Below are 22979 nucleotides of genomic sequence, written 5' to 3' on the forward strand. Positions count from 1 at the left end.
CTTAAAAGCAGGGCCTCCTCTATGTGAAATGCAGCCCTAATGGAGGCAAGTCAAAATGTCTTAAGTGAAGAAAATATGTTTTAGGATGACTTTAAACCCGTTTTTTCTTCATGTTTTGCCTCATTATGTTCTGAAAGCACATGGTAACTTTTCTTTACTCTTAATATTGAGTACTGTCAGCTTTTTACAGTTCTTTAAATATTGACATAAACCAACTGGAACTAAGTGGCAGACATTTTCCATGACATACATTTGAACTTGTCCCAGCAGGGACAGCATGTGTGTATTAATGATAGTATCATTGCTTTAAGTGCCCCAGTAATCCAGGACGCTGAAGTAAAACTCACAAAAGCAGGACCTCTCCTGTCAGCCCAAAATGATGTTCAAAATCCCCCAAAACTGACACAAAACTGACTAAAATATAAGAATATTTGAATATATACATAGAAGCACAGACATTCAATGAGCTCATACTCACATTGTCTCGGTTAGAGGAAATGCACATTGATTTTAATTGAAATTAGCATCAAAAAAGAAATAGGGAAAAACAATCTCAATCCAGTAAAAAATTCCATTCGAAATCTTTCTCCTTTTTCATATCGCTGTGAAAAAAGTCTATAATATATTGACGTACTGAAGTATCAAGCTCATTTTATACAATTCTTAAATTTAAGCTCATACTAGTCTTTTTATTGGGCTTGAATTACGTGTTTCAGGTGTTTTTATTACACACCACCAAACCAAACATGCACTGCTGTTGCTGCCAAAAACTCAGATGTGTTATTTCATTATGACAACTATCACCGCATCGCTTCTCTTCAGGTGTGTTTAAACAACAGCATCCACTCCGCTGTTACATGACAAGCCTCATTTTATTGTCTTCCATGGATGAAAACAGAAAACTGCGTGTACAGAATGGTCGTCACATGCAATACAAAAATATGAATTTTTACAGTAACATAAAAAACATGTATTGGCCCGTTCTAAAAAAAAATGTACAGCCTTTATACAGTATTTTATACATGAAAAAAATATAAATATATATGTACACATCTGTAATAGCCATAGCAGTACCTATTCCAAAAAGTCGTGACGCATTTCTTTACATATAAAATGTTTGTACAAATATTAGAAGAATCGTGTTCATTTGCTGTACATTAAATAATGTATGTACATTACATACCATAGGAATTGCAACACAACATTTACTGCAGTCTTTCACCAAAAAAAAACAAAAAACAAAAAAAACAACCCTACATGTTCCAACACAGTGCGCTCACCCAGTCGCGCCCACACAATACACATTAACACCAGCACGCCAACTGAAGCAACCACAAACGGTATACACAAGCGCGCACAAGAGGTACTGTTTAAGGAAGATAGAGGACACTTTTCAGGTTCCTGATTTATCTTTTTTTTTGTTGTTTTTTTTTTTTTTTGCGCACTTCTTGAAACTCCATGAAAGACTCCTATTCTTATAAGGTGCACTTTACACTTCAACGGATGTACTTTGTTATTATTAAAAAGTCTTTAATCAGAAATAGCCAGTAGTATTTCATTCACGTGGAACTTTTCCCCTTTTCCTTTTCGCTCAGGCTGCAGTTCTGGAACTCTTCACTAGTGCCCTGTATTCAAATGCATCCCATAAACAGTGAATTTACCAGATTATACTCCAAAACGACAACATACAATAAGCATACCACACTGTCGAAGCCTCTGAGAATCTCCTGAAGAGAATAAAAGAAGAATAAAACACTGCAAATATGACTATTTAAAACCAAACTAAGTCACAGCAAAAGAAAAAGAAATGATTTTTTTCCCCCCCCGTAGACAAAGTGCATATTGCGTCTAGACGTGGGCTGGCGAACGTCTCAGCACATGCTGTCGCACAACCCTTTTTTTTTTATTTAAAAAAAAAAATAAATAAATAAAGGAAAGGAGCGGTGGAGAGGCAGTTGGTTTGAGAACATCACTCAAGCCCGGTCGAATGCGTGTCAAACCCTCAGGGAGAACACAGATAAATGAAGTGGTCCATTTGGTGGCAGGGTCCGTTTAACGTCCAGCGGTGTGTGTTTGTGTGTGCGCGCATGTTTCAGAGAGGAAAAAGAGCCATGTGGTCAGGAGGCCCCATCGGGAACAACCACATCACAGCAGCACAGAGAAGGTGAGCGGGGGTGGGGGGTTTGGGGGGGGTGGGGGGCAGGCCAGCCGTCGGCAGGCGCACACCGCAGCACACCAGTCAGTCTCAGCACAGACACCACAAGCCAGCTACTCACAAGCCTCAGAGTCCCGAATGACAATAAGGAACAAAAGGAAGGCAAAGAGATATATGACGAACGGAGGGAAAAGCGCGGGGGTGGGTGGGTGGTGGGGGGGCGCGCAGTGGCCGTCCCCCTGCCACACCTCAGTCCACCAATCTTCTCCTTCTGAACATGGAAACTGTTAGACACGGAAGATCAGACTGTGGATTAGTGGAAGCAGCGCCCGTTTCAGGCAGAGGCAATGCTTTGATCAATCCTGTAAGAGTTAAGGATTCAGGAGCATGCAAGGCAGACCCAGGCTTTGTTTTGCATTGCGTATGTTTCAGAGCGGCCGCTACAACCTAGATTAGAAAAGGAGAGAAAACAAAAAAAAAGAAAAGAGAGAAAAGAGCAAAGGAAAACACAAACGTTAGACGGTTAGTGAAAGTGCAACGGGCTTACGCCGGAGAAAGCAAGATATCACAGCGCACGTAGATTATTGTATTAAAACAGGTCTGGATGTATGAGTTCAGTCAAGGGGGAAATTGTTTCACGATTCATGAGATCGTTTTATGGCCAAGCAGACCTCTTAAGTAATGTGTATCGTTTTCTTCTCAAAGGTTTTTCGCTATCAAACTGGCAAATGCAATAAAAATGTGTGTAAAAAAATAAAGAAGCAACAAAAAAAACAAAAACAAACAAAAAAAAAAAACAGGCAAATCATAGATACAAAGCAGGAAAAAGAGGGGAACATGGTGGGGAAGTAAAGCTGCGACGAAGGAAATAAACAGAAGATGGGTGTGTGGCTGCGTGAAAGTGGAAAAGCTCCTCGGCAGAAATGTGCCGGATGATGAAGGACATTATTTTACGCATTCGATTGGATTTAAAATTTGAATAGTTACTTCCAGCTTAAGATGATATGTCACAAAATGGTCCGGATTCACACTAGAGGACAGGAAATAAAGCGGCTAAACAAATTTGATGTAAAATATATATCTGTGACAGTCTTGTTCCAGGAACTGGAAAGTCCCATGGCAACAAGCTACCCAATCACACTGCGATGAATGCTGCTATAATCGTAACTAGAATTGTATGAGGCTGCCCCAGTTACGCTTAGCCAAGGCCGCTTTTCTCTGGTCAAATCTGCATCATTTCTGTCCTTTTTTGGCGTTGTGTGAGGAAGAATAAATTAGCACTTTGTGAGTCACATTTGCATCCGCTAACCGCAAAAAGTTCACATTTTGTCTGAGGACAGTATTCCTCCGAGTAATGGGAAAGTGCATTTCGAATCCAACAGATATCCAACTACAAACCCTACGTATGAGAGGAAAAGTTTATGGTTTGTTGCCTAACATGATCATCAGTGACCGGCCACTGTACCACAATTAAGATACACACTAAACTACAATCAGGTCTTGTTTTTGGATTCACATGTCCAGGGTCTTCACTTCGTCCTCTGGTTCTGGGATACCTACTCTGCAGACTTCCAGAAGTGTCCAGGGTGGGACAGCCTGCGGTTGAGCTTGGGCAGCTTCTCCAGCATGTCGGCCAGCTGGGTGAAGGTCGGCCTCTCTCTCAAGTCATACGCCCAGCAGGCGGAGAGGATCTCCTGAGAGAGAGAGGGAACCGCCTTGGATTATCCATCCATTATCACACAATTTGCCGCTATTATACAAGTACAGCAAACTTTTTTGAATGACTGACACACTTGTGCTTCAACTTACAGTGACCTCCTTGCCCAGGCTGATCTCCGTCAAAACCTTCTTTATGCCCTCTCCGCTCCCCACCTGCCAGATGGTAGCTTCCACATGCTGGTTGGTGATTGGCCAGTCCCTAGCTTGAAGCTCATACCAAATTGTGCTTAAAAGGGAGCAAAGCAGCATTAGGGTCATTGTGTCAAACGGTGAACTGTAACGGCGTGGCAGAGCAGCAGGTCTCTCAGCTAAGTGTGTGTGCAGAACTCACCCAAAGGCGTACACATCTGCCGCGGTGGAAAAAGGGAGGCGGTCCTCATTGTTACCTGGGCTCATCTTGCGCACAATCTCCGGTGCGAGATAACAAATCCAGCCATGCGGAAGTTTGAGTTTATTCTCACGCCTGGAAAAAATAAATATATGTATATGTAAGGGCACAGTTTTCAGTAACAAATCAAATGGAGTGGAAACATGCATTAACTAGAGTGGAAAGTGCATTAACTACATGCGGTCCATTTGAATCTCCTGTGTACAAAACAGCTATTCACGAAGGCGTACACAAAGGAAGGAGAAAATTAGCGAGCTGTGCGTTCAAAGAGCACTTCAAAAAGAGAAAGTGTGAGGGAAAATTCCTCAGACTTTTTACATCGGGAGCAAAAAATACAGGCTGACAGGGAAGATAGATGCCTGCAGGACTAGCGCTGTGGACCTCAGCAATTATTACAAATCACCGGACCTCCCCTGGTAATGGCAGTGCGGTGTGAACAGCACTTCAGCTGAGGTTGTGTTTTTAAGGTCTCCCGAGTGTCGTTTCTCACCTCCCCTCCTGAACGACTCCGGAGATCCCAAACAGCCCGAAGTCTGTGATCACGACTTTATTGGTATCATGAAAAACGTTCTTTGACTTCAAGTCTTTGTGGACAATGCCTTTGGCGTGCAGATAACCCATTCCCTGTATCAGAAGAGAAACGGTCGTTCACAGTCCCATTTTTCGACACAATTAAAAAGCGCACGCTGTGGATTCTGGTTGTGTGTTTTGCTGAAGGGTCTGCTCGTTTGCACTTGGGTTTCATGCAGCTCTAGCACATGCACATTAAGATTCGTGGCGGTATTATAATCTTGCTGCTTAAGGCACGAACTAGCAAAATAAAACTCAGAAAGAGAAACTGCAATATTTGGCTTCGCTCTTCTATTTCTTACGCAGAAAATACTGGTGTGAAGCTTCAAGACAGAAAAAAAAAACAGTCTGGAGAAATGAAATATGGATCATTTTACGTCGTAACTTCACACCATGCTTTGAAAGTGTAAGAGTTCTTCAAATGATCACAAAATGCAGCCTCTACTCTCAAAATCTGTGTTGTCTGTGGAATTACTAAACAGAAGTAGATGATCTGTAATTTTAGTTCAGCGTTGCCAGGGAACAATCAGTTTTCAATGGAGACTCCAAACCACAAACATTTTGTGGGTGAGGGTAGTCGGGCTGGCTACAGGGCTGGGGTATTTCTCTACTATACTGTATGTATAAAAAAAATGATTAGGATGTGGTTAATTAGCTACGTGCTCGTGGCCTCAGTAGTGGACAGAGTCTTTATTTATGGTCAATGTTTTCCACTTCACCTGTCAGTGGTTTTAATGTTGTGGCTCATCAGTGTATTGTTGTGGCTTCCAAGGGAAAATTTCTAATTTGTGCTTTGTGCACAGCTCTAAAATAGTCAATACACACACCAGAACCCACTTTATGTGTAATGTGTGGTGCATGCCCTTCATATATACAACAGTGGTTTGAACAGGCTAATTTAATATACAATTAATTAAAAAAATACCTTTACAATCTCCTGAGCAATTTGTCTTGTCTTGTTGATGTCCAAAGTGTTTTTAGTGTCCCGAACTACTGAATACAGTGTCCTCCCTTTACAAAAACTGTAGGTGATAGAGGAAAAAAGTAAAATAAAAATCATACTGAAGAAAATGATTTGGGTTAAAATGATTTTGGATAAAATGATATTTCTGCTCTCACCTGGTTATGATGGCTAGGTGGGGCGGAGCCATGCAGGCCCCCATGAAGAGGACCACGTTCTCGTGCCTGGTCTGTCTGTAGTTCATCACCTCCTTTTTAAAGAGCTTCAGGTGATCCTGGTTGTTCCCGTCAATCTCGAGAAGTCGTATCGCCACCTCGCCGTGCCACCGACCCTTGTGCACCTTACCCCAGCGACCCTGGATTCAAATTAGAGACAAACTCGTCAAAGGTGGCCTTCAAAATCTAGAAACATTGACTGTTAACGTCTCGCTCAGACTCCTCACCTTCCCTATGAGTTCTCCGAGGTCCAGCTGCTCGAAAGGGATGTCCCACTCTTGCAGGTAGACACTGGTTTGACTGGCCTTGCGGGAGATGGGGCCCTTCCACTGGTTTCCCCGAGAGCTGGGCAGATCATCCAGCTCGTCGCACTCTCCGTCCGAGCCCACGTTCATCCTGATCTCCTCCCTGTCGTCCTCGTCTTCCCCATCGTCCTCATTCTCCTCGTGGTCTTCCTCGTTGTCCTCCTCCCCTTCGGGGTCTTCATCTTCGTCATCGATTTCCTCCTCCTCTTCCTGCAATAATACGGTGACAGTTAATTTACTGAGCGTGAAATTAGAAAAAAACAATCAAAACTATTTGAGACGTCCGTAATCGTTTGTAAAACATGAGTCAGAAACGAATGAATGATGTCAATACCATTCTAGCCAAACTAATTTTAATAAACTAGGGTGGAGGAGCCATTGATTGGGTCTATTAATGAATGTAACGTCTGCCTCAGTCTGCTAAAACTAAACAGAATGTACTTTCAGGTACACAAATCTACATTTTCTAGACTGCATATATGATATTACCTCTTCATCTTCATCTTCCACCAGCTCTGAGTGTATGTCATCTGCTGTCTGCTCAATCTCACTGCTGTGACACAGAAACCTTCAGTCAGAGGTGCGGAATTCAAACTTCAAACTTAAATCTTGTCATACAAACACCTTACACTGTGTCTTGGAGGACGTCAGAGTGCAAATTTGCAGGGCTGGAAACATCTGCGAAGAAGAAGGAAATGACACATTTTAAGAAGGAATGAGAGGAATCGTGTCCCCGTTTCCAGGTCTGACCACATGCAGAACATGACTGCTCATGCAGCTCCCCACTACCACCAGCAGCTGGCGTCAAAACACCATTAACGTGTCCATGTGCAGTCCTGGTGCCAGCACACTGTGACAGAGCACTCAGTGCTACATGTATATGCCCATAAGCAAACATGCAATGGTGAGGGAAAGCTGGAGGGAATCTAAGGTTTAGAGAGTGAGATGATAGGATGCCGACAGTTTAGTTTGGGACAGTCAACTCACCGGGGAAGATAAACTGCTGTCTATGCTGAAAGTAACAGGCAGCTTTTGTACAACAAATAAAAAAGGAAAGGGAAAGACAGATAAGCACAGCGGGGAGAGAGACTCTTGGATTATAAGATCTTGTTAAAAGCAAAGTTCAGTGTTAATATCATACATGGACAGAGAAAGGGGTGAGAAGTGTGTGTGTGTGTGTGTGTTTGTGTGAGCTTTTATTAAACAACTGGGAAAGAGATTTAGGGTAAATCAAGAGTTCAACCTTAGCATGCAGATTTCAGTATGTAAACTAGTTTGTGTCTGTCCGCCACCGTGCCCCTCTGTGGCCGAGCTCACCTGGGAAGTTGAAGCGGCTGTCTCGGTGGCCTTTGGGCGAAGGGTTGGGCGGCGGGGTGGCGCTGGGGGGGTTGCTCTGCTGGAAGGGCGCTGGGGAGGAAGGTGTGGATGAGGTGGTGGAGGACGGATTGCTGCTGGAGTCCAGCTGGTTCAGCACCGGGGGATGATCCTGAGGACGTGAGACAACGTTAGTCAGGCTTGATAAATAACAGGCCCGCTCGTGTGCGGTTAAGATTACCTCTAAAAGCTCTAAACCTGACTTTTAGTTTGAATTGTAGCAGCCTGGTGAGACGAATATTCTAAACTGCACTGTGGCAGAAAGATAACACAATATATGACGGCATTAAGGCAGCATTGCTTGTCTTTACAGTTATCTTCAGCTGGTAGGATGCTAAAAGGAATGGGATCTCTTAAAATCTAAAGTACAATGCTAACATAACAGATGTTTGAGAGCTAGTTCAGATTATAACAACTGTGGTATATATATATATATATATGTAGTAGTAATATGCGCTGTCATTTTTTATTTTTTATTTTTACCTTTTTCGTGATGGCCTTTGGTAGTGTGCCAAACTGCGGTGCTTCTTGCGGCCGGTCCACAGGGTTGTTTATATCCGAAGGAACTGACTCGGTCCTCCGAATTTTGGCGACTACAGGAAAAATTGATAATGCATGAATGCAAAAAAAAAAGAAAAAAAAAAAGAAATCGACTTTGCCTGCGAGCCGCACGTTGACAGTGGCACCAAACTTACTTGGCAGGAAGGAGATTCTGCAGGATGGAGCTTCCTTTGTGCATTTGTTGTGGCACTTTAATCTGCGCAGACAGTAAGGCAGCGTATGAGAGCGCTTTAGTGGGTACGGTTATTCAGCATATGGCACTAGAACACTCCTCAGGCCCAAATCAAGATTTAGCTGAGATGTTAGGTTACCCGCATCTCAGATCACATACACAACCGTATCAGTGGCACCAGTTCTGTTTTCCACAAGTCAACTCACCGACAGTGTTTGCACTTAACCCCAAACATCATGTTCTTCTGGCACACTTGACACGTCTGGGACAACCAGGACTTGGTCGAAAACCTGCACAAACGTTTACAGTCATTAAAGTCTGTCTAAGTCCACATCATTGGATGACTGTAGAGTTATTATTATTGATATTATTATAGCAATATATTTTAGACGGGCTTAGCAAAGAACTTATTGTGTTTAAAACAAAAGGTGTACCTGTGTGTGACTGCTAGGCCGATGTCCCTCCTCACTGCTTGTGGAGAATTGCGATGCACTGCTACATTATCTTTACAAAGGAGGGAAGAGGAAGGAGACAGCCTGGTTATCTTGAGAAAGACTCTACATTAACCTGGTGAAAAGAATTCGACGAAAGGAATGCCTTTGACAAATGTGACAAAGCCCACAATGTTGGTCACATTCAAGCACAAAAACACAGGTTTCCAGGTTCCAGGTTCCAAAAATAGTCAGAAATCCCAGTAATTTGTCAGCACTCACCTACCTATGGTGCATTCACCATATCAGCGAAATAAAAGATACACATGCATACGTGTGAAAGACTCACTCTTGATCGTTGTGTGCTCCTCCATCAGGGTAGGCGTTCCAGGGAGGGTGTAAGGTGCTGTGGTGGCAGCCGGGGCGACTCCAGGCGTCCGCGCAGACATGACGGGGTAGCGGGAAGGCGAGTCTTCACATCCATTCCCGTTGACTTGCATATTCAGGAACAGCTTATTCTTCTTAGCGCACCTTAGAGATGGAGATAAAAAACAAAAAACAAGTGTAAAAGACTGTGCACAGGTCAGATTATGCAAGAGCTGGAGGGAGAGGCACGTTACGGAGCACCTTAATAGCATTGGCACAGGACAGCCAGGGTCACATCCTTAACACCCTGTGGACTGAAGCACCCCGTGGTGCCAGGTCACACACGCACACACACGCACGAGAAGTGTGCGTTTGTCTCATTTTAGTTCTGTTAGACCTGTGAGCTCTTTTCAGTCATACCACATATACAGTCAGGACAAACTAGCAGCCTCATCTGGGTGAGAACTAGATCCATGTCGGCCGGATTCATACCCGGCATTTTTTTCCCCCTTAGATAAAGCTTTCCATAAACAGACAGGATATTATGGATAAACATGTGGCTTGTTTGTGTATGTGCACAGTCACAATGGACACAGAGAAAGAGAGGGAGAGGGAGGGAGGGAGAAAAGGTTGAGCGACAGAGAGAGAGAGAGAAGGGGGGGGATTGTGTGCGTCTTGTCACTTCTGAGCATTAGACCTAGGAAATACTTCCTGTTTTGACATGACTCATAATCTCTGGGAATCTGTGCGGGGATTAGCGCCACTCATACAGTGGGAGCAAAGGAGCAACAGGCAGGATGTGAAAGAGGGAGAGGGAATGGGAGTAGAGAGCTAGTGGGAGACTGAAGTAGGATGTAGACTTTGGGCTATTTGCACGGTCTGAAGGAAGCCGTCTTAGCAAAAAGTGTTTGTCATATATCAACACAACTGGCAAATATCTACAGATAATTGTCATTAAATGGTTAATCTCTCAAATCGACTGGTCAAAGATTGCTGTTATGGCTCCCTTCTGATTCTGACTCTCTACTTGGTAGTTTGTAGTTGAACGCCGTTTTTCCCACGTGGGATGTGCGAGCTCCTTTACCATTATTGGTGCCCACTCATGTCTACCACCTACCACCAACTCGCTGGGGAACGACTCCTTTCCAAGAGTCCTTAATAAGACTGGCTCCTTTTGATATTTATTTACTTTTAAGATGGGGGGATAAGCACTTTAAATAAGCACTGTGATAGGACAGGATTTGGATCTGAATAATTCAAATTTAGACATGCCGTGTATCTTTACCACCAACGTCATCTCAAACCAAGCAGGAGCTTCTGTTTGCAACAGAGCAAAAAAAACAAAAACAAAAGAACGTCTAACAACTGCGACCCGGTTCCCGTTGTTCGTTTTAAAGAGCCGGTCAGTAGATTCAGTTCATTCGCTAGCGTCACAACTCTACTTCACACACACCAGTCGCCCTGCTAGAAGCACGGGTGCTGACTGCTGCTGTTTTGTATATGTAGGGATCACAGTTGATTATAGTTGTTTTATTCTGTTGAATACAATAATTCTGTGCTGTTGTTTGGTTTTATTTCTTCCATTTATTCAGCTGAACCCACTCTAACCATTTTTTCCCCTTCTGTCGTCTGTGTTAATTTACTGAGCAATAAATAACTTTACTAAAAGAAAAACATCCTGTTTCATGTTGCCTCCCTTTACTCTAGTTGAGTTGGGTCATAACAAAATCAAGTGCAGCGTTTCTGGCCGACTGTTACACATAACACATGTTTCTAAGGAGGATTCATGTTCACTTACTTGCAGAAAAGAAAGAGAAAAATTGCAGTGGATTCTAAAGGAATATTCTGCTGCAAGGGAAGGCAAAGCTTTCCGTTCATTTCTAACATGTGGGCAAGCTGCACTCTACGGCGGTACGTCGGCACCTACTTGTTGGCGGGAGGGTCCTCGATGCGGTTCCCCAGCTGCGACTCGTGGCTTTTGCTGCGCGTCAGGGTGATGTTGGGGAGCAGATGCAGCACCTTGCGGGACGGCGGCGGAGGGGTGCAGGGAGGCTTGAGCTTGTGTCGCCTCTTTGAGGGTGGGGTTACGGGCGGGGTGGAGGTGTGCCCGTGGAGCCGGGCGGCGCGAGCGAAGGACATGGGGAACGGGTCTGTGAGAGGGCTGTCGTTGTGCGACGTCAGAGCGTCCGGTGTGGGCGCCGCCGACATTGACCCCGAGCGGGGGTGGGGGAACGTGGCGCTCGGCGTGGATGGGGTGGACTGGATGGTGGACGGGCGAGCTAGAGGCGAGGGGCTGTGAGGGCGCAGCGGGGTGCCCAGGTTGGACAGCTGGTCTGCGGTCAGCAGAGAGCCGCTGTCCCTCCTGGTGGGCTCAGACATCCAGGGACTGCTGTCTTCCCTCAGCTCACCTCCTTTAAGACGGAAACAGACACACTAGTAGAACGCCCAAAGGCTACACACTGCGGTGGGTTTCATCATGGAGGATGGCAAATACCTGATTCAGTGGCACTCTTCAGACAGGAGAGGGCAGCACCGAGTCGGGCACATTCTTCTGAACTGGACCCTAGTCTTCTCATGGTGTCTCTCACCTGAGCACCTGTCATCTGCAGTAAGGCATCCAGGGACAACTTGGCCTCTACTGCCTGAATAGGAGTGAAAAAAAACAAATGCAGCATACGCAATGAGACTCAACGAATCAATGGCACAATTAGAATGCAGAAGAAAGCTAAGACAAATGCGCTGATTACGTTTAACATTATAACCCATAGCAATGACACTCCCTGATAGCAAACTACTGCTTTGGAGACACGAGGGAGAGGTACACATCAGAGGTCATAATGTTACGCCAGATCGGCGTTTCTCAGAACATCAATGAAAAATGCCTTCGGACACTGCAGCAGTCTGTACGCGATGTCTTATAGTAAGGCTGAAAGCATTGAAAGGACTCAGAGCGGGAGAGTACTAAGCAGGTCATTAAACATTTGAGTTGAAATCAGGGTTAATCCTGTTTGTTTGGGGAATTCCAAACACCACTTTATCTACTAATCTGTTTAGATTAACAGCAATGGAAAATCTTTAAAATCTAAAATCTGCCACTGGACCACATCAGTCGCATCTAACGGAGGCCCAAGATCAGAGGCACGCAACCAAAACCATCTAAATCAAACTCAGCTCAACTTTGACTAAAGCCGAAAGGGAGTGGGGAGAGACCGTGTGGCACTGGTAACTTAGAAAATGATAAATACGAGTGCAGAGTTTATGTAAAAGTAGCATGATATTTTTACCCAGCGGAGGAAGTCAGAAATATACACATTTACATGAACTCTGATGCCTTTGGTTATAGAAAGACAGGGTCCAGTGGTAATCAAATAAGACCCATTTACATGCCCTCTTGAACATTGCGAAACTACTAAGCTTTGCAGTAATACTGGAAAAGTGTGCATGTAAATGCATACAAATAAAATGAAGTTTATAAATATAAAGCCAAAAATATCTTATAAAACAATGAATAAAAGGAACCTAAATATAACACTACTAAGAGGGCAACAGGGCCATGGGTGACGTTTTTGTACATTAAAGGTGCATAAATGGTGACATCTATATTTATAAGGGAAATGCTTACAGACGACTTACAGGAGATTGATCATCTGTTGCTTTCATTTGTAGTAAATTCTTTCTCAAACGTTACGCTTGAACGCTTGATCACTCCTGCAGTTAACTGAATCAGATTTGTAGATTTAAATTTCATCTGATTAACATCTATTCAGGTAAACCTGTCATCTTCCAGATCTTCTAGATGACAGGTGATGCTGACCGCACCAATTTCTTTCTTTTTTTTCTTTTTTTTTTGTGTATTATGTGCCACCAAAACAAATGTTCATCACTGACCCTTTCAATGTCTTCTAGGCCTTCATCTCACTCACTTTCAAAGGGCCTAAATTCCATTTATTTTTGTATTTTTTAATACAACCTTTAATCCAACTTTTCTACACAGCGACGCAGGGTTGATTCCAGCCTGTGCCGTTTGCCTTATCTCACCCCTTCTCGCCCTCACTCCTCTGCTGTTCACCATATCAAAGACAAAAAACTACTTGAACTGCTATCATTTCATACAGACATTACTTGGACACGTAGCACCCGTCTAGACCAGACCAAACCAAACAAACTGCCTAAACAGAGAGCGAGGCGGCGCAGGTTGTGCCCGTTACACCTTGGTATATAGTGTTTATTCAATAACGGCACGGCCCGCGATTTATGGTCCACAGAAGGAAACAGGACCTAGTTCAGTGAGTTTAGGATGTTGTTTTTTGACATGGGAAGTGCGCACTCACTTATCAGTCAGGTTAAACTCTCAGTCCGAGAGGGCAAACACTGATCACAAAACTAGGCCAACCTCCCACACTCATGTGTACACTACAAGCACGCGCGCCCACACACACACACACACACAGGCGGATGCGATGCTTAGAAGTGGCTGTGGGTCCTCTACTCTCCTCCCACCTTCTCGCTCATGACAACAGTAGAGTTTAGGCACCATGTTTAGAGGGACCAAGGAACACTGGTTTGGTTGCGGTTTCTTTTTTTAGAAAATTAAACAATATGTCTATTATATTTCGTTCCATTTTTGGTCTGGCCTGACTCAAGGCGCTATGGCAGCTCTCTAGAAGGAAGCCATGTGTTAATCAAGGTAGAGAAGCCGGCAAAATTAATGCGCACACGTGTTCCTTTAACAGGGTTGCCAGCACGGGATCAACGCACCTGTGTAACATTATGCAACAGCTCCATGTGAGCCGACGCACGGGAGCGCAGAAGTCGCATACCAGGTTAGAATAAACAACAACTACGTTTAAGCTAACTACGGTCACTGTAATGCTTTCGGCTCGTCCCTTACATAATCAGGCCCTCACAGCGTAAAAGCGCACATGCACTGTAGAAATCACAATCTAATAACGTCTGATCTAAATGGGTCATCAGCGTGACGTGACGGCTCTTTTGAGACATCCCAACTGGTATACAAGTGCATGCGAAGTTCTTTGAAGGGACGCGAGGTTCAGAGGGAAAAGCAAACAAGGCAGATACGCCCAAACAGAAGAGAAATAATCAGTTATGGAACGAGGCCACGCAGCGAAACACAAAGCCGGGGACATATTAAAGAATAACAAATGTGGAAAAACACTAAGAAATAAGCAGATTACAGTTAGGTCAAAGACAAGCGCACCGGGGTGATAAAAACATAAAGAGGCTGAGATGACTGGGGCATTAAACAGCATCCTTTACTGCTCACGCTTTTTTGTTTTACACAAAGGCATGAACACAAGAACTGTACAGAAATACAACACGTTAACAACATCCACAGTTCCTCCTAATTTGCCTCCTTTCAGCAGCAAACAGTGAAATCACATTAACAGTGGAGCCGTCCTGCAGGAAATGTCTCTGTTAAGAAGCCCACTCCTCCACAAGAAGGTCGGAGGCCACAGTCAGCTGCAGATTAGCCCGGTTGGATTTAGAGTCCATAAGCAGGACAGTTGAATAGGATTGACATTGGATGTTAACATATTACTGAACTCGTGTCTCAATCTCTCAACAGACAAACCATCATCATCATCATTATTTGCATGGACTGACTCAAGTAACATAAACACAACACCTGTTACTGGCTCAACTACAACACTTCTAACCGAGCTATCGATGATAGGTGGAAGCACAAATACTTCACATTTATCCCCTTGCAGCGTCTTCAGCTTTCACCATTAGACAGGTCCACACATTTGGAGACAATTAGTTTTCATTTAGAAAACAGATTTTATCCGTGCTTGGTAAAATAGACTACATAAATAAATAAATAAACTGGATGCACACAAGTCATCCACAACGTTAAAAGCACCAACCTGTAAAGCGATTAACATTGATGATCTCATTACGACGAAACGCTCCACGTTCTGGAAGATCTGGGATCTTATACGCGCCGCCACCTGAACACTGTTGCAGGATAAGCACAACTCTGTGTCATCGACACGGGGGCGGTGCTTGCATCTAGGGGTCATCCATATGACGCGAAATACTGTATGTCAATTGCAAGCACTTTCTGCAGGGGACAGGCCTTACAGGCCTGACACCACGCAGCCCCAGACAAAGCAACGTGTTGTGACGCTTTTCCATCAGAACCTTTTTCAGCACTCTGAGCTACAGTAGCTCATCAGGGGCCAGCCTTCGCTCCCCACATACATCAGTGACTCTTGACTGCTTATTACCCTGTACCCGGTTCACTGCTTTTCCTTCCTGGAACCACATTTAACAGGCACTGACCACTGCAGACCAGAAAAAAAAAAAAAAAAAAAGACGCAGATTTATGGATGCTCTGACCCAGTTGTCTAGCCATCACAATGTGGCTCTTCTCAAAGTCACTTAAATCCTCTCGCTTGCTCATTTTCCTGTTTTCAGGATAAAATGTTCCATTTCTCCCTAATGTAACATCCCACCCTTCATAACCAGATAATCAGCATTGTTTACTTAACCGGTGATGATGTCCAGATGGTCATAATGTTAGGTGTATAGGTGTATATATAAATATAAAGAACTACACTCCACTCAAAAAACTTGATCTAGTGAAGAACATTTTGTTTTGTGAAATGCATTACAGGAAAGCCACTCCAGTCCTCACAAACAAAGCATGGAGCTATAAACGAGCGTAGCCTGGGAACCAGACCTTCAAGCATCCAGGATGAGTTTGTCTAAACAAGGACAAGTATATTTTACAGTTTAGCAACACTCACTCCGCTCGCCGTTTCAGCCTTGTGAAACATGTTTTTGTTCCCCCTCCCCTTGCGCTTTGTATATTAAAAAAGGGATTTTTCAAAATAAATCAGCTCAAGTGAGATTTGTTGCTTCTATTTGCAGCCTAAAAGCTCACATTTGAATATTGAAAGACTACTTGGGGAGACATTTTGACGGTCACCGCTCAAATATTCCGCATCCACTTGCCAACGGGGACTGAGCACACACAACTGAACGCGCGCAAATATGACGGAGCCGCTCGGGCCAGAGAGCCGGCGTCGACGCCAGAGCGGCGTGACCTTACCTGGATGAGCTCCAGTCGCAGGTTGATGGTGCGCAGCCAGTCTCGTAAGTGCGGGTAGCTGTCCAGGGCCTCGGGCCTCTCCGTCTCTGGCACTTTCTGCTTGCACTGCAGCTGTTTACAGATGTACTTCATCAGCTTCACCTGCAGGGAGCAACAGAGAACACAGAGCAGAGGGGAGGGGCCAGGTTAGAGGCCAGACTGGCAGCAGGGGCACTGTGAAGGGTGTCTGTCACACCTGGGCTGGTAGTGGATTAGCGGGATGAAAAAGGTTCAGAATATAGATCGGAATATCACAGTAAAGCCACTGCTGCTGCTGCGCCTATGTGGGACCTGATAAATATTTTCCATGAACAGATGCTCGTCCAATACAATAAAGTCAGATGCATGAATTAGCACCAACGCATTGACAGTTTTTCCATCATGAACTCAATGCACCTGCAGCGTTTGCCCTCAGTGCACAAGACAGCTGATTTGATATGAACTGCTATTATTACACAGAGGAACAACAGGCTGGTCACTGATGGAGGGTGTCTGCGTAACAAATAAGCTGCAAGGGAGCCGCTCAGTGGCGTCAAAGTTCTCAGGGACAGAGGATGAGCGATGACCAGTCACTTTTTCAGCAACACTTTCATTCCATCACTCTGAGACAACATGAGTCATGTGTCTATCTATACTAAATTTAAAGGAATAACCGATAATGTGGCAGTTGCTTCTGCATCTGCTTCAGGTTGCAGCTTCAGTGTGTCCACTTTGTCCTGGTTCTTTTCAGAAAAATACAGAGAAGAAGAACAACAACAACAAAAAAGAAATGCCTGAATAGTGTTTTCAGCAACACTCAATGGCAGTGCCACAAGACGTACTGAAATATTTTACTTGTATAAAAGTAGCAATACCGTTTGTTTAAATTTAAAAAGGCAGTTACAAGCAGTCGTCTGGTATTCCAAACCTCAGTAAAGTAAATATGAAGTACTGGATCTATAAAACTGTTCATTACACGCAAAAACCTGTGATGTTTTTTGCATCATCACTGATGTATTTCATATCATGCTTGGTGGCTTAATTTAGTCTATACCAGTCATTTGTAGTTTCAGTCATTCCATGTATCGTATCATATCATAATCTGACATAAAGTAACTACAGCTCCTAGAATATGAGTAGAGATAGAATAGTCATCAATCTGCTTCAGTTGAGGAAAAAAATACCCTGAAATTAAAAAAATACAACTACTACTTAAGTAAAAGTATCTACTTATTACCAGCAAATTTGAGTATTAAAGAAAAGTATGAATTAAAACAGAATGGTGTCTGACTCTGTCCTATTTTTATATGTTACACGATTGGATTATTTTTACTGATGCATTGACACAAAACATAAATATTGCAGACGAGGTAGAACTTACTTGACAGATTTTAAATACCACCAGGTAACTGGATTTACAATTTACCTGTGGATTTCATTTTATATCATTAGTATAACACAACAGGTCATAGTCCGTCAGTTAAATGATTCTCTCTGAAATACAAAGAATAAAACATCACCTACTGAAACAGTCTTTTCAACATCACTAGGGGTGAGCATCACTAACATTTAAATAATAAAATAACTTTTCATATATGGTCAAGTAGTTTAATTATCTGTATAACAATTGTATTTTCTATTATTAATTGCAACATGATAGCTGTCTGCAGCCCTAACACGGAGTACAACGGCTACAGCTGCCAGATGAATGCAAATATGTAAATATTTCCCTCTGAAATATGGAGAAGTCAAAGCAAAAAAATTAAAACACTTCAAGCAAAGCAGATCAGTACATCGGCACAATAGTTGCGTGAATGTCCTTAGTTACTTTACACCACTGCTGAGGGTAGTGTTCTACTAATGCATGGAGACACCACCCCCCTCCCCACTCTAGTCCTCTTCTTTATGCTTGCATCTGCTAATTAATGACTCAAGCCTCGGTGCGACCTTTGCTGGACTGTCTCATGACGTCGGACACATCAGTTAGCACCACCAGAGCATGCTTCGAGTGAAAAGCTCCAGCCTTAGTGTGTCTAACTGAGAGCAGACGCTATGCACTGAAGCCCTCTGCAAAATATAATACAAAGCCCTGAGACATGAGTCCATCCCTTTCCAAACCAATGTCAAGTGCAGTGGTCCTGTGAGTAAGTATTACAATGAACGCCGTGGTATTGGCTTGCAGCGGCCCGCATTGTGCGGCTCAGCGTGGCTGTATAGTGTGTCCTTATCTCACGGACTATCTGTAAGAGTCCATTACAGCAGGCAGCACCTTCAAGATGAGCCGCGCGACACCAGCCGGCTCTCGACCCGCCGCGCACCTTTTCAAGTGCCTGGGCAACAATGAGGGAGCGCGCGCCTTTCTCTGCTCGTTCAGCGTTTTCCATGACACATCCAGGAGGCTGGTAGAAACGAGCTACTCTCCGGAAAGTGCGGCCTTGGGGTGTAAAAAAAGAAAACAGAAAAAAATAAAAAGCTGCTTCACGGCAGCTAACAAAAGCCTCCGAGCTGTAGGCTACAGATATAAAAGAGGAGAAGAGAAAGGCGACGGAGACGAGGCAAACGCTCAACGTGTTGACCCTGACTGAAGCTTTTCAGCTGGCGACCACTCTGTAATTATCAGCTGCGCTCTTCAAAGCATTCAGAAATAAATCGGAATGTTAACTAACAGAAAGTGTCGTTTTTTAACTCCTTAACAAGGTCTGATCCTGATCCTGATGGCAATGAGAATTTCAGTGTGGAAATGTTCAGGCCTTACAGGTCAATGCCTGCTAACAATCTTTACTAAAAAAAAAAAATAATAATAAAAAAAAAGAATTAAAAATAGACTTTTGAAATTGTCCCAAGAGGCCAACATGTCAGAGGAGCTCCTTCTTTGGGAGGAAGGGAACATGTTTAGCCTTCCTCACTTGGAAACACACATGCAGACGAGCATGTAGCTGGAGAGACACAAGCAGATCAATCCAGCTCATTAAAAATCAAAAGTCTGAATGCGCCACACTCTCATCAAGTGTCTGCATTTCTCCATCTGGAGGCCGACAGAAAGAGGCCTTTATTCATTGTGGCTAATGAGCTAGCCTCCTGCTTTACCTCCCTATACACTAGTGCAGTCCTGTGACGTCAGGTTACCTAGCAACCCCTCTTCAGAGTCGTCAGCAACATTTCTGTGGGATTTTCCCATACATGTGAAACGCAGGGCTCAGACACAATACATCTGAGTACACAAATGTCACCATGTGTCTCCTCCGGACAAAAACAGCAGCAGCTAAAAAAAACCCCAAACAATAATAAATCACCACCCACACGGAGCACTCACTTTACCTATTATCATCCTAAATAAATAAGCCAGATAGGATTACACTAGAACACGAGTCCCCAAATCCCTCACTGATATCACTAATGTACGAGCGCGCTCAGATGCATCGACAAGCCCAGAGATAATGACAGGCCTCCTTGCAGATTATTTTTGGTGCAGAGTGGAGAAAGCAGCGTTTGACGTGTTGGCCTGGAGGTGGGAGGAGGGGGAAGAGGGATGGCGTCAGAGCCCACCTGTCAGCGGAGCTAAACAACACCATGGCAACGGCCTAATGCTGGGGAGAAGATGAGTGACAGCCAGCATGTCAGCCACCAGAGAGCAGGGATGGAGGGGAGGGGGGCGGAGGATGAGTCCCCGGCAGCGGCCAGCCTGACACAGCAGACTCCAGGAGAGGATCCTACTGCTTCAACTGCTTTCCTCAAGGCTCTTGCTGACACAGCCACTTTTAGTGCACCTGCCAAGGATAGCAAGGCCTATCTGAGGACTGAGCAACAATCCCAGAAAATGATATTTGCACAGGAAGGTTTTTTTTTTTTTTTTTTGTTCCTGGACTAAAATAGAAACCCATTTCTTTCCCTAAGAAGAGATGCATGGAACAAAAAACTGTTCTTATGTCATATTATCTATATGTCCCCTCAGATCAGTCAGGGGTTTTCTGGGATATGGGACAACAATGTAAATGCACTTGCAAGTTAAAAATACAAAGTGATTCAACCTTGTTTTAATTTTGAAGGCTGGGGTTTGTAGAACTACTGAATTACAGTGTGTCGTTTAGGGCTCATCTAAATAACAAAAAATATTTATTCCACTTTAACAGGCCCACAAACTACATCCTCCAAAATTTAGAGCGGGAGCCTTATATTAGAGTGCACGGATTTCACAAGCGTACCTAATGTTTTGGTACAGATTGCAAAATCAAAAGCAGAAGCTAGCAATCCGGACATCTGCACGCTCCAATCTGTTAGAATACGCATCACTGTCATCACAACCTGCTACAAAGGGATCATTTTTAGGTCGCAGCAGCGCAGTCTTCTCCGTCAGCCAGACAGGCAACATGGAATGTGACACTAGAGGCGTGGCACCGAAAGCAGGAAGAAGGCGCACGTTTGATTTTAACATCCATTTCAAGGGCATGCTCTTCCACGCCATCAAGCGAGCGAACCCGCCTCGGAACGATGGATTGCGGCTAATGATTCGTTTTATCTGCACGCGCGCACACAACAAACAGGACGTCTCAAAAGATAAAAACGCACAATGGCAGACGCAGCTGTGCGGAGGCCAGGTCATGGTGGGTACACGGTTGTGACGGCGCAAGACAAAAGCCTACAGCCCCTCCTACGTTATTGTTACTACGAGTGTGACTTAATGTGCTAATGTACTGCTAGGTGCGGGTCTGTGCAAGCCTCTGTCCAACCTGCACAGGCCATGTGCACTGTGACATGTCCAGGAGGCTAAAAATAGATTTACAAGCACCAATTTCGAAAATGATTGCTTTTAATATTAGGCTGTGATGCATTATGAGCAGATACAACAAGATATTTTCCCATAAGAACAAACTTCACAACAAATAAAGAAACTAAAGTGCGTACATGTTTCAACTTTAAGCATTTAAACTCAAACACACCATTCCGACTTCCTTATGATTTGGAGCTAACGCAACCAAATCTGCCCCTTCCCCTTTCCCACAAAAAAAATTACAGCAGGCCACAAAATTACAGGATGTAACGCAACTCATCCTGAGTCCGTTCAAGAATAGATACAGGCCTGCCTACGCTGCTCGAGCATTCTGATTTCCAAACCACGCAGCTCATTCTTATTGTCTAAACCTCCCATGCTGCAAGAAAAAAAAAAAGAAAAAAAAAAAAGGAAACAGAGTCAGGGTCAGTGCTGATACAGTCACCAGGGCTGTGTTTCCTCTTCACCCTCGTGTGAGCGGCATTCTTAACTGTCTACTTCTAGGCCTCCAACACACACACACAGACACACACACTAACGGCGCAAGCACACAGACACAGTAGTCATGTCATAAGAAGCAGCCCAGCGGATTGGCTTTGATTCTCCCCTCCCTTTTCCTCCCTGCACTCCCTCCTCGCAGAGGCTCTTTGCGCGTCATTTGATTTTCTTATTTAACAACCAACCCTGAAAATGCGTAGGAAGAAAGATGTCTAAATATAGATGCAGCCACAACAGCTCGCACCACGAGCGCGCAGCAAACCCTCATCCAACACCATGAGGAGACAAAACACAGCGACGCTTTGCTGTTTGCTGATCATTACGGGGAGCTGTGATTGCAGAGATAAGACGGCGGCTCGCTTTCGTGTCGAGATTTACAGGCAGAAACCTAAATCTCATAGCGTGTCACACGTTATTTATAAAGTCACGTAAAAAAAAACAAGCAAACAAACAAAAAAAAAAAAACACATGACTTTCTGCTATATGTTAAGTTGTGATATTCCCAAAAAGTGGACAGTAAAGAGCTACAGTAAAAGTTACACAGAGGCAGCGTCAGAGGCAGACAGGGACTGGGCTGAGTGGGATTAACATGTGAAAAGTGAAGTACCAGTTAGCACTCCATTTGAGAGGCCAGTATCATTATCCTCTCACTGGCAAGGCAGGAAAAACACACACACACATACACGCAGTTCAAGTGGAATAATAAAGCTCTCTCAATGAGAGAATAAAGCGAGTTCAAGCCGCTCTTGATTGCGCTACGGCGAAAATAAGGGAACAATAACCCGTTGCGCCACAAGCGTGACAACAACTTTGACCTCACACAGATTGCGCGAGATTCAACATATGAATCGGAGTTGCTCAGAGGTTCGGAAGTAGAGACACATCCTGCATGCGCGGCTGTTGCACAATGGCATGCATATGACCACCTCTTACACGTACACTTCTCTCATCTGAGTGGGCCTCCTTAATTTTCTGCCTTTTACTACATCAACCACAACTTTAAAACCATTAACCTTGTGAAGTCAACATCACTGATGATCTCGTCACGAAGCAACGTTCTTCCATGAGGCCTGTTTCTCTGATACGCCCCGACACCCGAACACTGATCCAGACCAAGCACTCTCCCATGGCAATGGCAGAGGGGAGTTCCTAGCATCCTGGTGCCATGTGGTCCCCAGGCAACCAACGCACATGCACCTGGTAAGCCATGTGATGCCAAAGCAAACATGACTCAACAGACCGGTCCTCCCCCTCTCACTGCTCTGTGGTCCAAGTTCTGATACTCACATGCCTAATGTAGGTGCCTTCAGCAGTGAACAGCGGTCAGCATGGGCACCCTAACTGGTCTGCGGCTATTTAGCCTGACACAAAACAAACCGTGATCGACTGTGTGTTCCGAC

General features: G+C 44.2%; 1 protein-coding gene across 5 annotated transcripts in view; it reads right to left on the reverse strand.

Annotated features, from left to right (window-relative positions):
- Positions 1-853: 853 nt before the first annotated feature.
- The window catches only part of ksr1a (kinase suppressor of ras 1a), a 28699-nt gene continuing 6573 nt past the window's right edge, over positions 854-22979 (reverse strand). For 2 of the 5 annotated variants that reach the window (XM_047607089.1, XM_047607085.1), the window contains exons 2-21: positions 16296-16436; positions 11712-11859; positions 11145-11628; positions 9201-9382; positions 8855-8924; positions 8627-8710; positions 8383-8444; positions 8171-8280; positions 7631-7799; positions 7301-7342; positions 6943-6991; positions 6803-6866; positions 6236-6523; positions 5952-6148; positions 5758-5854; positions 4753-4886; positions 4206-4337; positions 3965-4100; positions 3716-3849; positions 854-2602 (exon numbers count right to left, since the gene is read on the reverse strand). In XM_047607089.1, coding sequence (XP_047463045.1) covers positions 2596-2602; positions 3716-3849; positions 3965-4100; positions 4206-4337; positions 4753-4886; positions 5758-5854; positions 5952-6148; positions 6236-6523; positions 6803-6866; positions 6943-6991; positions 7301-7342; positions 7631-7799; positions 8171-8280; positions 8383-8444; positions 8627-8710; positions 8855-8924; positions 9201-9382; positions 11145-11628; positions 11712-11859; positions 16296-16436 — 2730 coding nt within the window. In that variant the 3' untranslated portion in view covers positions 854-2595. The remainder of the gene's footprint in view (positions 2603-3715; positions 3850-3964; positions 4101-4205; positions 4338-4752; positions 4887-5757; positions 5855-5951; positions 6149-6235; positions 6524-6802; positions 6867-6942; positions 6992-7300; positions 7343-7630; positions 7800-8170; positions 8281-8382; positions 8445-8626; positions 8711-8854; positions 8925-9200; positions 9383-11144; positions 11629-11711; positions 11860-16295; positions 16437-22979) is intronic. The other 3 variants (XM_047607086.1, XM_047607088.1, XM_047607087.1) reach the window with 3 other exon arrangements.

This window comes from Mugil cephalus, chromosome 15 (assembly GCF_022458985.1).
Source record: "Mugil cephalus isolate CIBA_MC_2020 chromosome 15, CIBA_Mcephalus_1.1, whole genome shotgun sequence".
NCBI lineage: Eukaryota > Metazoa > Chordata > Actinopteri > Mugiliformes > Mugilidae > Mugil > Mugil cephalus.